General features: G+C 33.8%; 3 protein-coding genes across 3 annotated transcripts in view; 1 reads left to right on the top strand and 2 right to left on the bottom strand.

Moving 5' to 3' along the window:
- The window catches only part of LOC125827187 (uncharacterized), a 62,434-nt gene extending 57,434 nt beyond the window's left edge, over window positions 1–5,000 (bottom strand). Inside the window, exon 1 of the mRNA XM_049506549.1 lies at window positions 4,991–5,000. The gene's annotated coding sequence lies outside the window, so the exon portion shown is untranslated. The remainder of the gene's footprint in view (window positions 1–4,990) is intronic.
- The window catches only part of LOC125827213 (40S ribosomal protein S30), a 359,593-nt gene that overhangs the window by 195,031 nt on the left and 150,215 nt on the right, over window positions 1–14,347 (top strand). The window lies entirely within an intron of this gene.
- On the bottom strand, window positions 5,127–11,436 carry LOC125827178 (lysine-specific demethylase JMJ706-like). Its single transcript, XM_049506539.1, has 11 exons — window positions 11,167–11,436; window positions 9,531–9,909; window positions 9,103–9,259; window positions 8,798–9,017; window positions 8,367–8,420; window positions 8,194–8,273; window positions 7,842–8,119; window positions 7,245–7,640; window positions 6,805–7,148; window positions 6,426–6,692; window positions 5,127–5,959 (listed from the first exon to the last, which is right to left on the bottom strand). The coding sequence occupies exons 1-11, from the start codon at window positions 11,167–11,169 to the stop codon at window positions 5,591–5,593; spliced, it is 2,547 nt and encodes an 848-aa protein (XP_049362496.1). The 5' UTR covers window positions 11,170–11,436; the 3' UTR covers window positions 5,127–5,590.

The following is a 14,347-nucleotide window of genomic DNA, read 5'->3' as shown; positions in this document are numbered from 1 at the left end:
ATAATTATTAAAAATGTCAATATGTCAATATTTAAAAAAATATAGTGTATCCTAATTTAGTTCCTAATTTATCTCACATTAATCACATGTTCTCTCTCATATATTGTTTTTATAGCAAATTATATATTTATAATTATCTTCCTAAAATACATCAAATTGTCACTCCTCATCAACTCCACTTTCTCTCTCTATTCATTATTTTTATTCCCCTTCTCTCTGCTTTCAGATTGTTTCTCTCTTCTTTTTTTTTTTTCAAAATGGAAAAAATCAAACAAAATAGTTGCATCATATTCTCATTTAATCGGATAACTTCCTTTGGACTTGTATTTATTGGGTTAATATCAGAATTTTTTAGGTTTGATTTGTATTTTTTTTGGCCGTTTATGTATTTTTGTGTTTCAATTTATTCAACTTCAAAATCATTTATTTAGTAAATTTCCTTTTGAGCCTAATTTTTTAGTAAACCTCGTTACTATTTAGGGTAGGTTTTGTATTTTGATGTTTACATTTCTCCAATTTTAGTTAATATTTAATTTATTTAATTTCATACTTAATTTGTGTTCATATTAGTATTGTCAGTTGTATTTTTCATATGTCAATTGTATTTTCAGAATATTGTATTAATTTAAATGAAATCATAGATGACTAAAATGATATATATTCTTACTTAAATTGTATTCATATTAGTATATATGTTGTATTTTTATATTTTAATTTTATTTTTCAGCAATATTATATTTATTTAAGCATATTGTATCCACGTGCATTCAAATCAATCATTTTGTATGTTATGTTCAAATTCAGCTATCAACTATATTTGTATTCAAAATAAATGTATTTTGTATGTTGTATATCAATAATTTGTACTCATGTAATTTTGTTTTTAGCTTTTGATTAAACAAAAAAAAAATATTCTAAATTGATTTTGTATTTCAAAAATTGTATTCTAAAAGTTGTTTTTTAACTATTGATCAAATTCACTATTCACTTTTATCTGTAACTTTTGATTTAAGAAAAAAGCTGCATTCTAACCTGATTTGTATTTCAAAAATTGTATTCTAAAAGTTGTTGTCTATAATTGTTGAACAAATTTGTATTCCAATCAAATTTATACTCCAATCATTCAATCTATAAAATCATAATAATTCAATAGAGAATAGAGATCACATCGTCAAAATTGTATTCAAAATAAATTTGTATTTTAATAATCCAATACATAATATCATCAAATTTGTATCCAAACTAATTTGTATTCCTATTATTATACAATATCACTGTAACAACATGTATTATGCGTATGCTAGTTCTATTCACGTGATACTTGACATAGCCTTATAGTATAGGTGAGGGACCGTGCTTCTTATATGATTAGTGTTGGTTTAAACTAGCTAGCTCGCAAGGTGATGTAACACCTTGCACGTTTCAGCATGTGTACTGCAAGTTAGCTCCGACGGAAGTATTTAAACTAGAGGTAGTAAAGTGGTAATTGGGCCAAATGCACTACCACTTACTTGCATTAATTTGGCCCAAGTTGAGTAGAAGGATAAGGGAAAAATGGACAACCAAGGCCCAATAGTCTTAAGTCCAAAAAGGCCCAAGTGAAAAGTCCAAATAGGTGGACCACCTACTTGCATTAATTAAGGCCCAAATTGACATGAATAGAGGGATAATTAGGAGTAGGGCCCAACAAGTGTTGAAGTTCCCAAAAGCCCAAGTTAAAAGGCCAAGTAGGTGGGGCCAAGTAGGTGGGTCACCTACTTGACAATATATGGCCAAAATTAATCAAGAAATTCGGCCATTACACCTCCTTTTTAAAGGGATAAAGATCAGATCTTTTGCTTCATTTTTAACTTGCAAATTTTTCAGATTTCTTAAGTTTCTCTCTTGGTCTCTCTTGGCTTCTATCAGCAGCCCTAGAAAACCTTGGTTCCTTGAGCATTGCCCCATTTTCAAGTAAAAGTTTGAAGGAGAGTTTCAGTTCTTGGAGTACAACTTTAGAGGATAAATTCCTAGAAACTAAGATTAGCATCCAAGAAGGGAGGTTGAATTGTGACAGTGGTATTGATCAGAAAATAAGGCACGGGTACTCTCGCTAGTAGACCTCCTCAGTAGGAGCATACGACACTCAGCTACTTTTGGTGAGCTCCAGGTTGCTTCGGAGCTTTACTGAGTCCTTGGTAGACTCATTTTGGTATTGTATCGTAGCTAGGGGTAAGGCGGGGTCTGTCCCGACCTACTCTAAGGGTTTCTATCTTTTAGAGGCTTTGTAGACTTATGTATATGGTTCAGTTGCATCTTAACCAGTTGTGGCCTCAATGGCCAAGTCTTGCATATAAGTTTTGGGTCTACTTATGTCGGTTCATATCGTTGTGTCCCTGGCGAACTTGTCACAAAACTTTCATAGTTACATGCATAGTAAGAACAGGTCACATGTTGGTTCTCTCGGGCCGTTAGGGCATCGAGTGCCTGTCCGTCTTAATGGGATTTGAGGCGTGACAATCACAACAATAAATTTGTATTTGAATAAAATTTCGAAAATCTACTCTCATGTTGCATCACCACTAATTTTGATGAATTCTTTGAGATAAAACCAGATCGATTATATCTTGAAGAACAAATGTGATTTTTCGATTGTATATTTCAATTAGCTTCTTTGATCTATTCTCGATTTTGTGTTTTGTAGGAACACCGATGATGAATTGCTTCAATTTTGTATTTCAAAATTGCTTCCCAAATCTATCAACAATTTTGAATTTTCCAGGAAAAACGATGATGAACAAATGCAATTTTGAATTTTAACGATGATGAACATAATTTTGATCGTTATGCAATTTTGTATTTTTTAGGAAAGAAGGATGATGAACTTTTTTTACAATAGATCCACGACTCTTGATAAATAAAAATAAAAATTCTTACAGGAGATTTGTCCATAAACGATGATCAATCAACTTGACTTCTACGAAGAATGAGGATTATCAATGGAGAATCAAAAAATTGATAACGGAGTTTGAATAACAATCGATTAATTCAAAATTTTGTTATCCAACGAAAAGTGGGGCAAATCAACGAAAACTTAAATTCAATTTCAATGGAGTATTCGAAAATGGATATTGAAAATATGCAGAACAATGGTGAAAGGCATTTGAAAGAACAAGAGAGAGATGACACTTCGTATTTTTCTAATTGTAACTGATTAGAGATTTAAGCGATTTTTATCTTTTTTGAAATATTTTCTCCCATGATTTTCTCCATTCTGTTGTTAAAGATTTGTATTCTTTCAAATTAAAAAAATACAAAAGTCAGCCTATAGCAAATCAAAATATTGACATTTTAAATAAATATTGAAAATGTTGACAAAGGGTCCTATTAAATGCTAAAATATTATTGTTTTGAAAATTTTCCCAAATATATTTGCTTGAAGTTTGATATGACTCGCCAAAATAAAATTCAGATATTTTTAGCATGATATACAACGAAAAGGACCAAATAACTACTAATCGTCCCATCAAAGTTTGGGCGGATTAATGTTCCAATCAATTTTTTGTTTGATTTGATCAGCTCAATTCAACTTTATTTGAAGATTGAGTTGATTTAAATTAATAAATATATAATTTAAATTGATCCATGAAAAACTTTGTAAAGAATTGATTTTTGTGTGATATAATATCATAATAAAGAAAAAAATTCATCAGTTTCATATTCTAATTAGGCAAATAATAAGAAGAAAAAGTAGAAATGAAAACTTGATAAGAGCTGCATAGAGTGAGCTAAGGCCGTAATCTTATTAGTTAAACTTATACTTTCTCCGTCTCAATTTATGTGACACATTTTGGATTTTGAGTCTTAAACAAGTCTATTTTTTATCGTAAATTTTTTTCATATATCTTTTAAATATTTTGGATTATCAATTATTGTGATTTATAGTACTTTTTACATAGTTTACAAATATATAAATTTCATTTCAAAAAAAATTGAAGATTTCATGCGTAAATTTTCGATCAAACTTAAATTGTCTGTTTCTCAAAAAAACAAAATATGTCACATAAATTGGAATAGAGAGTATTAAAGTAAAAAGGGAAAAAAAGTGATAACGTAGGTACCTATCCAATTTTCTCCGATGCGCTTCAACTAAAATATCATTTGAGTAGGTTAATGGCTCATCTAATATTAATTTTTTTGGTTTCCCATCTGGTGTCTGAAACCCACATTAGAGCTCCGACTAAATTTGGATCGCGCTCAGGGCCCATTCGAGGGTGGCGCTCCCAGCAAAATTTTCTTCATACCCAGGGCTCGAACTCGAAACCTCTGGTTAAGGGTGAAGCACTCCCAAGCACATGTAATATTATTTTTTTTGGAACCCAGGATAACCCGCAGCCGCTACAACCTCTGCCACAGCCTCTGCCCTTCGGGTGAGTACTTTGTGCGCACTGGGTAAACCCCCCACTGTGTAATATCTTGCAAACCACACAGAGGATGTAAACCGCACTAGACAAGCCCTATGTGACAGGCTCAACTCAAAAGGCATTGAAGGAGTATCGATCCCGGGTCATCCGTATGGCTAACCACATCTAATAATTATTAACTCCTAGTATTAAGATAAAATTGCAAATTTTGTCTTTCAAATGAGTGGGCCTTAATTATTTTTTTTTCCTTATACGGATTTGTCTCAAATGGGTTGTTCTTTTCATTTTGGTGCTTTAAATGGGTTGGTAATTAATCCTTACATTGACGTTTAACTTTTGTCCTTTAGCAGTTGTGTTTATACTTAATGGGGCATAAATTATTTAGAAACTGTAGTCATGCCCTGACATAACTTTGTGAAATATTATGATATGAAAATATATACTTATATTTTGTCAAAAATTATTTATTATGAGAGGCAAATGACCAAAATGTTAACCCATGGTAAATGCAAGCCCTTGAGAAGACAGCCCATTGCAAAAGATCAGCAGAGCATGCTAAATCTTTCACCAGACTTAATGAAAAAATGGGAACAGAGCCAAACTCTTTGGTCTTGTGGCTTTTCCCTCAAATTGCACTTGATTTGAATACAAATTTTTACTTTTGGAAATCAAAGAAAGTAGGAACTTACTAGTACATTTTAATTCAAATTGATTGAGAATGAGAAGGGGCAAAAAATGCTATGTATTTATTCATGTAGTTTCAAGCCAAAAAAGGACATGTAGCTACAAAAGAATAATGAACCCTAAACTAGGGAGGCAACAGACTTGACATTAAATCAGAGGGCTATTGGGAATACCCATTTGCACCTCACAAGAATCGGATCAACTTGTTAAAAATAAAAATGTACATGAGAGAATTCACCTACCATCTGCAGTGGAATAACAAGGAGAGAGGTTCTCCTGCAAAACATCCCCCCAGACAAAGAACAATAAGAATCACCAGTGTGCTACTTGCCCCACTTTAGAGGCCTGCACAAAGAATATACCTCCTCTTTAATCTAATGCTTAGCTTTCTTTACCGTGTTGTTAGAGAATATGTGTGTTAGCAAAGTCAGGTTCTATAAGCCACCACCCTTCAGAGGCAAGCAACCCAAGATGCTCCTTTACTTTTTCAGTTAGCTATCTATTCAATCCATCCGGCCTCCAAACCCTAAAACTGAAGGACCTCTGACTTTCAAACGCTTAGACCCACTCTCTATTCCCCGTGGTTCCCCCCTCTTACTCTGCCCCAATTCAAACTGTAACCTATGATCTCTCTTGTGCTCATCTTGTTTACTCAATGCTTGTTCATAACCAACCCCTTTCTTCAACTTAATAGAGACTGGAACTGTACCACCTCTGACTGACTTGTCTCTGGGATGAAAGTCCAATGCTTCCTTAGATTGGCTTGAAATTGCAGCAACGGACCTATGATTTATATCATAAGTCGAGGAATGCTCTGGCAAACACAATGGCCCCAACCGTCCTGATTGATGTTTCTTTAATCTTTTAAAACTCTGCAAAGTATAGGCCAAAAATACTTATATTAAGGTTATTGATTTGCTCAAATAACAAGGAAAGGAACTTCAGTGCTGAAGTTAAAAGGATATGAATATACACTAAAATTGGTCATTGAAATTAAATTCAAAACTGGAAGGATACTAACTTCTAAAAAACACTTACTTTCACTCTCTAAACAACAAATCACGTCAAGTTGAAGAAATTTGTAAGATAACAAAAAAATCCTTTTAGAAAAATAAAACTACTCCCATATTCCCCCCAAGATGGATAAGAAAAGAGAAGGAAATTCTACCGGATAATAAGAACTGTCATTGCACAAGTATTTACAAAGAAATAAATTGTGGGCATATGGAAAAAAGAAAGAGAAAAATAGAGCATTTAATCACACATCTTTCACCTCTTCTGCAAACTAATCGATGAATATTTGGTTTTAAAAAAGCATCAATGACTATTAAACTCTACCTGATTTTCAACGTTGACAGACATTGAATCATGTACACTTCTATGTTCTGCTCGAGGACGTCTCTTCACTCTGAAAACTTCTGTATCAGACTCATCACTGTCTTGATCTATAACAGTTCTACAATCCGCCTCATGAGCTACTTTCTGATGGACTTTACTGCTAGCACTTGATGAAATCTCCGATCTTTCACTCCCACAACTAAAAACATCACCATGGAGCTTCATTGATGAACTATCCCCTAAGTTACAGTTAGCATTTCCCTGTACCTACAGTTGAGAGCTGGATTAGCTTGAGATCAAATAAAAGAGGTACTGTTTTTTCAAGGCAGAATTCGAAGAAAGTTGGCATATATAGAATTACAGAAAGAAGACCACTTACATTAACACCAGTGGAAAGATAATCTTTTGGCTCCATTGAAGAGTCAAGATCAGACACAACAGGACCAGAAGCATTTGGGGCTTCCTCATGAATTGTTTGTTCAACCGAGTCCTCTGGCCATTCAAAATTGATTTCACAATATGGAACATAACCATCATCCTCGGCTCGTGGAAACATGTTTAAAAGTATAGAAAAGTCATCAGTTTTTCTGTGTTGCTGTTGAACTTCATGCAAAACCACCTTATCCTGCTCAAACTGTCTAGCTGTAGTTTCCATGTCCAAAATATCTTCCCTTAGGCAAAGGGTTCTATTGCTGCCGCAAGGAAAATCAAGTGACCTAGGTTCTGATGAACAACAGCCAAATAACGAATCATCAGTTTTACAAGCATAGCCAATTTAACTAGACAATAAAAAGAAAGAGAAGGTTCATTCTAAAATACCATGGCGAAGGCACACTGCATGTGCATAGCAGTTGCAGTTAAGGTAAGCTACATAACAATCACGCTTGCATATGCTGCAAAGAATGGTACCATGTGTGAATAAAGATATGCCTGAAAATGCTTTTAACCTTGCAAGGCACCAACGAGCACGATGCTGAAACCGCATCAAATTCAAAAAAGAAACTTTGATGCTATGATGAGTGATCAAGTCTGCAGAGGAATAGTCAGGATCTTCCAGTTCCAAATTCGTACACAGAAGCATTGCTTCTTTGCAGAGAAGTTCCTCATGGGGAAGTAAGGGCACCCTGTTCAGAAGTGCATAGCGACGGCTAGAAATTGAACCCATAGGAAACCAATCGCCAGTTGCAAAGTTAACCGCCTCACCACAATTAAAACCTGCATAGAAAGACAAGATATTAAAGTCCAAAATTTTATGTCCTTAAAAGGACCAGAACAATCAAGCATAAAATAGTGGAGGATTAGATAATTATTTGTTTGGGATGTGTCTGATTGAACAGACTTCACGCACATTTTTCCTTGGACTAAATCAGGAAAAACAGACCTTTTTACTAGGTTAAAAGAAAGAAAGACTCTTACCATGACTAAATCCTGCATGATACGCTCTAGGAAAAGTTACTACGAATTCGCCGGGCTTTTGAACGGCTTTATACACAGGTACACCATGCTCTGACAAAATATTAGGAGGAAACAGTGTTGTCTTCCCCAAAAGCACATCAAAAGCTCCATCCTCTCCATCAGCTGATAAGATATCATTGGTATACACATGCTCTCGGACAACCTTCTCAAAGTCAAGTGCTGCATGACCTGGAATACCGTACCACGTCTTTGCTGCCCCACAGTGCTGATAATTGATACTACAAACAGACAAAAAGATGATCAGGCCCTGGAATAACAAGGACTAACATGGTTCAACTCAAAGAATACATACCTATATAAGTAGTGGTCTTCCACATGCCAAGCAAACATACTAAATAGCATTCCAATATACAACATAGGTTCAGTAACTCCCTGAAAATTAACAATTGAATCAATCAGAGACTGAGACACATCTTCTGTTTGTTCATATTTTCAATAGAAGATGGGAAAAGATAATCATTGTACCGGGATCGATTTTTCAAGGAGTCGCAGTACTGATTTAGGCAACCGAGAAAGTTCCTGATAAAAGAAAGTAGAGAACATAATTAGAACTTGATAAGTAGTTATTGAAATCAATAAGGCCACCATTGACCTCTTTAGGACTACAGCTAAATGTTGACAGGAGGGGGAGAGTTGTGGTCTAGGAAACTAAGCAGGAAATGAAATAGGTGATTCATTATTTGCCTTGGGACCAGAAGGGGAGTAAAAGAAGAAGACTAAAAGAATAGAGAAGCAAACAAAGGAGGACTTAAGAGGGAGATATCTCCAAAACATGATAAGAGTCAATGTGCACCCTAATGGCACAAAAGTCGACAATTTCATAAAACAATTCGATATGATATTGAGAAAGGAAAAGGAGGTTAACAGTCAGAAAAACATGTTAATAGGAATCACACCTTCAAATTCCATTTGCTTTTTCCGAGCTCATCATTTGGAGAAGATGAAAACGCACTACCATCAACATCACAGGCATATTCCACACTATCAGTCTTTCCACAAGCTATTTCATGCCAAAATTCTTTTTCCAAGTATGTAGGAGGAAGGCATCCCGCACTATAATATCGACGAGAAAATACCTTGTTTGCCATTTTCTCGAAATCTCGGAATGAATAGTTCCTGAAAGATTACACTAGTCAAAAGTGAGGCATATAACTAACCAAAGGAAGCAATTACCAATTACCAATTACAAATAAAATCTAACCTTCCACTCATGAAAAAGGTGACCTTGTCATCTGTGTCCCATTCTGCTAGACGAAGTGGCTGTACCCTAGTAGTAAATTTAAAACCAGCCTTCTCTTTCATTAAAACAACTCCAGCAGGAACAGAAGCAGTTATAGGGGCAACAATCTTGCATATACCTGTTACATTTCAAATATAGCATCAGCTTGTATCAGTCACAATTAAGCCTACCAGCAGCACCATAAATTGCCTAAAGAAAAAACAAACACAATCCAGAAAAATCATATATATAATTTTACAGTCAGTAAATTGCAAGAATAACTGTGATTACTATATTCTTTTTTGGTAGAGCAACTCCAAATGAAAAGGGCTAACTCATTCTCGCAGAATGCAGAGTCATAGCAAAACCACTGAATTTGTTTGACGAACAAATTAAAATGATAAACTTACCATATTTAGAAGCTTCAGGAGCTAACTTCTGGAGATAAACTAAAGGATCCTCAAATTCCTCTTTAGTTGGACAGTATACTGGACATTCTGGAATTTTATCAATCCAGTCCAGATTGGAAGTGTCAAACTTTGCTACCTTGTGCTTTGAGAAAATATCTTTTCCGTTAAAAGAAGCCCCAGATCCTGGATATGAATCAGTATTAACCTGGATTCTAACACCACATGAAGCAGAAGATCGTAGGGCATCTCCTCCACTTCTACTCAGCATATTGCTGACACAAGAAAGATCATTCAAAGATTCTGTTTTCATTCGTTGAAGCCTCTTTCGCTTCAAAAATTCCAATTTAGCCTCCCTTGACATGCAGACTCTCCCTTCCACCTGCCACAGTGAAAATAAGCTCAATAGGTTGAACATGAAAACCAAACAGTATTAAAAAAGCAAAATCATTGTTGCAGATAAGTATAAAAGATCTCACGCAGCTACATTATGGAATAATAGTTGTTATTCAGCTGTAAGAAAAATAGGTCTTACAACAGGGCCAAACCAAAACATCCAGGAGATTTATTCAGAAATCAGAACAAACAGTCAATCGTAGAAGCTTTAATATTGACTTGCAAAGTAGTAAACGTAATGAGACACAGGGAACCCACAACACAATGAGTATTCAATTATTCATGAATCCAAGAAATTTTCATTCAGAGAAACCAGCTGTCACAGGCCCTCAGGCCTCAAGCATGTAATTAGCCATCCCCTGCCCTACTGAAGCTTGCAATTACGTTACCCGAGGGAGAGCAATTAAGCGCATAGATACAAAAGAAATACAGGGGTATAATAACGTGAGAACACTAGTAATTAACCAAATAAGTATTAAAAAGTTTACTCACAAAAAACTATTCGTACAAATTATGAAAAAGAGTTTAAAGTGTGAACACTACTAATTGCTGAAACAAAGATAAAACAGGTGTAAACCCAGAGAAAAATAAAACTTATACTTAAGAAGATAGTTGACAAATTTAACTTGACAACTGAAAACAATTCAATTACGAACCAAAATCATAGGTTCAAAGGGATTTTTATAAACTAAGTCAACATTTTTTCTGCAGCAGAAATAAGACGAGGGTAAAAGTATAGAAGACGAAGAAAGCATGAACTACCAAAAACCAGACACAACTTATTCAAAGAACTAAACCCATCCATGAACAGATATCTTTATAAACGAACCATAATATAATTAGTAAGATCTGAAACAAACAGGAAAAATTTCTAAGCAGCACAAAATTGAATTCGAGAGAAAAAAATTCCAGAAATTTGGTGATAACATCAAACAATTCAATCAGGAATCTATTGTGAATACTGAAAAAATCAGCTAAAAGTTTCCTTTATAAAATAGTTAATCTTCATTCAATTTTCTCTGGATGACATGAACAAATACTCATTACAATATGTGAAATTAGTTAATATAAAGCAGCAGAAATCACTGGGAAACCATAAAGTAAAAAAAGAAGGAAAACTCCATAAGTTTTCACTGGAATCTTAAGAATACTTGAGATCCAAACTTCCAAGCAAGGAACAAAAAATTACATTCAGAACTCAAAATGTTACAAAAATACAAAACACATCCAACTGACAACGTACCATCTCATTACGAAGCTTTTCCCTACTCTTCTTCGTCTTCACAGAAAAAACAATACAAAAAAAGGGGTCAAAAACAACAATACAACCGTCAGTCAAGCCCTAGATCCTGATCTAGGGCATAAGGAGCCAGAAAAACACCCTTAGGCTCGCCACATTCCCTTAGCACTGCACGAAACGAGTCAAACTCAGAGATCAGAGCGATTCCACCAACCGAGTGACTCAGTTACGCCAAAAGGAGAAGCAGTAATCAAACCGAACGAGAGACAAACAGTGAGTGCGTGAGAATTCTTAGGCGACTCTGTTCACCGGTAAACGGAAAAGTTGTTCGCCGGCGAGGGGAAGAGGTTTCCCGGCAAGTAGAGAGAGGGAAGAGAGAAAGAAAGAGAGAGGAAGGGGAACAGTAAATGGAAATCCAGAAGTATTGGCTTTTAGAAAACGGAAAAAGAGAAACTGAAGGATAATTTATAGTTTTATATATAGAAAATAGAAGAACAAAAGCTGGAAATACATTTACTTTTTTATTTTTGAAAATAATATTAATATAAAGATGGAAAATATAATACTATAAAATTGAATAAAATAATTAATAATTATAGCTTACTGGTAAAAGCTAAGAAGTGTGAAGGAAAGTGGTGGTTGGTTAGGTTCGTTCAACCAAATGCCAGCCGTCCTTCAAACGCCCCGTTTTTTGAACAGTTACTGACACGTGCTTTCCCAATAATACCCCTTATTTAATTACCCTAATATATTTGAATCGAGTTTCTGTTATAAGATCTGCGTATACATTATTATCTTCATACTCCATCTAGTAGTAGAATTTCACTAGGTGTGTTTTAGTTATGGTTCTTATTGTTGTATTTTTATTTTTGGTCGGTTTTAAAATAAATATTTGTTTAATTATAATTTTTCACATTTTATATTTGTTACATAATTAAATATTATTTTAATACATTTTATGTATCTTTAATTTAAAATAATATAATTCAAAATTCCTATCAAGTTTAAAATCATATAAGTAAAACTGAAAAGGATGAAGTACTATTTTTTCACAATTTTTTTAAAAGTAGGTAGACAAATTGAATAGAATTACTTCCATTTTGAGTTCTTAAACTTCAAGTGTACTTCTAAATTAATTTTAGAAAGCAACACTTCCAGGTTTGAAGATAAAAGAGATAATCAATACATACAACTATAATAAAAACAAAAGTTTGCATTCTAAAAGTAAGAATAGAATTTTCACATCACACTTATATATACTAAAAAATTCAACATTTCTATATAAAAAATCATCATTTAAAATTTTAATATAGCAATAAAAATAGATAATAAAAATAAATTCAATAAAATCTCATAAAATGGAATCTGAATTAGATGCATGTTTACTTATTCAAATTCTACCTAGGCAAAAAGCTTGTGGTTGAGTTTTCTTTAAAAAAGAAGTTTTATTAAATGCGTAGTGTTCCTATGTGCTATTTTATATATATATATTTTTGTTACAGTATGAAAGATGATTTTGGAATTTGAAAAAAGGAAAGGGTAATTTTGGAATTAAAATTGAACAATGAGGGAAAGGAGGAAGAAGCAGGAAAAAAGTACTTCTATGTGCTACAGTACAGGGAAGAACTTTGTGGACTACTTCTCAATCACTGTGTGGACGGTAGAGATTTATCCTTCCGCGTTTGGATGTGAAATCTAAGGTCCATGTGCATAACAGTTACCATACTTACACGTATTGTTGTTTAGTTTAACCTACCTTTCTGTTAGTTATACATAGAAAACCATCGAGAATGTGGTGCAGTAGATAAGATGTTCGTTTTTTCCTTAACAAGAGATTTCAGATTTGAAACTTGGAGTACCAGATAAAAAATGGAGTATTTCTCTTAAATGAGAATAAAAAATAATCGGAGTTCAATTTGAGTACTAGATATCGGAGGGGTAAATGTGTCATTTGATTAAAATAATGAGAAAAGGCAAGTGGGGGAGTTGTCTAACGTGGGCGTAGGTTTCTTATTGTCAATCAAAACGTGGACCAATGAGGAGAAGGTAAGAACACGTGGCAAGATGATGACGTGTCATGAAACTGTGTGCTTTTGCTTTCTGAAATAATTATAAGAAAGAAATTGCCAGAACGGAAATAGTTGGGCTGTTACATAAATGTATCATGTTCCCTTGTGATCAGTTCCGTCACGGGAGATGTGTAAACATTTATATGATACATTTAAAATAATTTATATAATCATATGACACATTTAAAACAATTAGTTTAGAAATTTTATTTGACTTGTCACGTAATTTAAGAAAATAAAAAAGATATTATAGAACTTTTAATTTTTTTAGCCATTAAAAATGTCTTAAACATATCACGTGGAATATGAAAATTACGTTATACGGAATCTTTGATTACGCGGAGGTTGGTTGGAAGAGAGTAATGATTAGAATTCACACAGCACAGCAGAGAGAAAGAGTTAGCGAAAACGAAGCTTTAAAAGGACAAGAGAGAAATGGTCTGCGCTTCGGTTGGCGGCGGCTCATCCTTCACATTTGGACTCTTCTTTAATGTACAACCGTCAACTGGTCTACGGCTTTTTGGTTCGGCTAAGTTCTCTTATTTTATCCAGCTAGGCTTAGCCGAGCCGAGTCACTATTTTAGCTACACTAATTTAATCACATGCTATTACTGTGTGCTACAATCTAAGTAGAATTATATACATTTTTTAAAATTTATGGCTAAAGTACTCGATTATTTTTACTACACCTTATTGTTGGAAAATAACATACGGCTTAAGTATTTTAAAATCATTAATCTACATGAATATAAACAATACTGCTATGTTAAAAATTAATTCAAGAAATATCTCGTAAAATATGAATGGATATCTTGAAGCAACTCACACTCCAGTTCTACAGTCTTCTATAGTGATTCCAATTAATAATTGAACTCTCGTAATTTTGGATGGCAAGTATCATATAGAAAAACTGAATTACTTTCTAGGTTAGAAGAATCTTTGCTTATATTTCTTCATAGTCCAAAAAGGAGAAGAAAACCTTGCCACTTTTTCTTGAACAAGAAAAACTCATGCTATTTCTAGCTTTTTCCCTTAGAAATAGAATTCCAAATTCTAGCTAAATATGGATACGGTAGAGACCACGTAATTGATTATTGAGATTTCCTATTATGTGA

This window comes from Solanum verrucosum, unplaced genomic scaffold, assembly GCF_900185275.1.
Source record: "Solanum verrucosum unplaced genomic scaffold, falcon-dt-bn FXZP01000060.1, whole genome shotgun sequence".
Taxonomy (NCBI): Eukaryota; Viridiplantae; Streptophyta; class Magnoliopsida; order Solanales; family Solanaceae; genus Solanum; species Solanum verrucosum.
The sequence above is the reverse complement of the archived record's forward strand: the minus strand, read 5'-3'. Positions and strand labels throughout refer to the sequence as shown.

Coding starts and splice junctions, on each gene's coding strand:
- LOC125827178 (XM_049506539.1), bottom strand. Junction 8,421..8,797: donor AAAGCAAATGGAATTTGAAG/GTGTGATTCCTA, acceptor TTCTTTTATCAG/GAACTTTCTCGGTTGCCTAA. Junction 8,120..8,193: donor GAAGACCACTACTTATATAG/GTATGTATTCTT, acceptor GTCTGTTTGTAG/TATCAATTATCAGCACTGTG.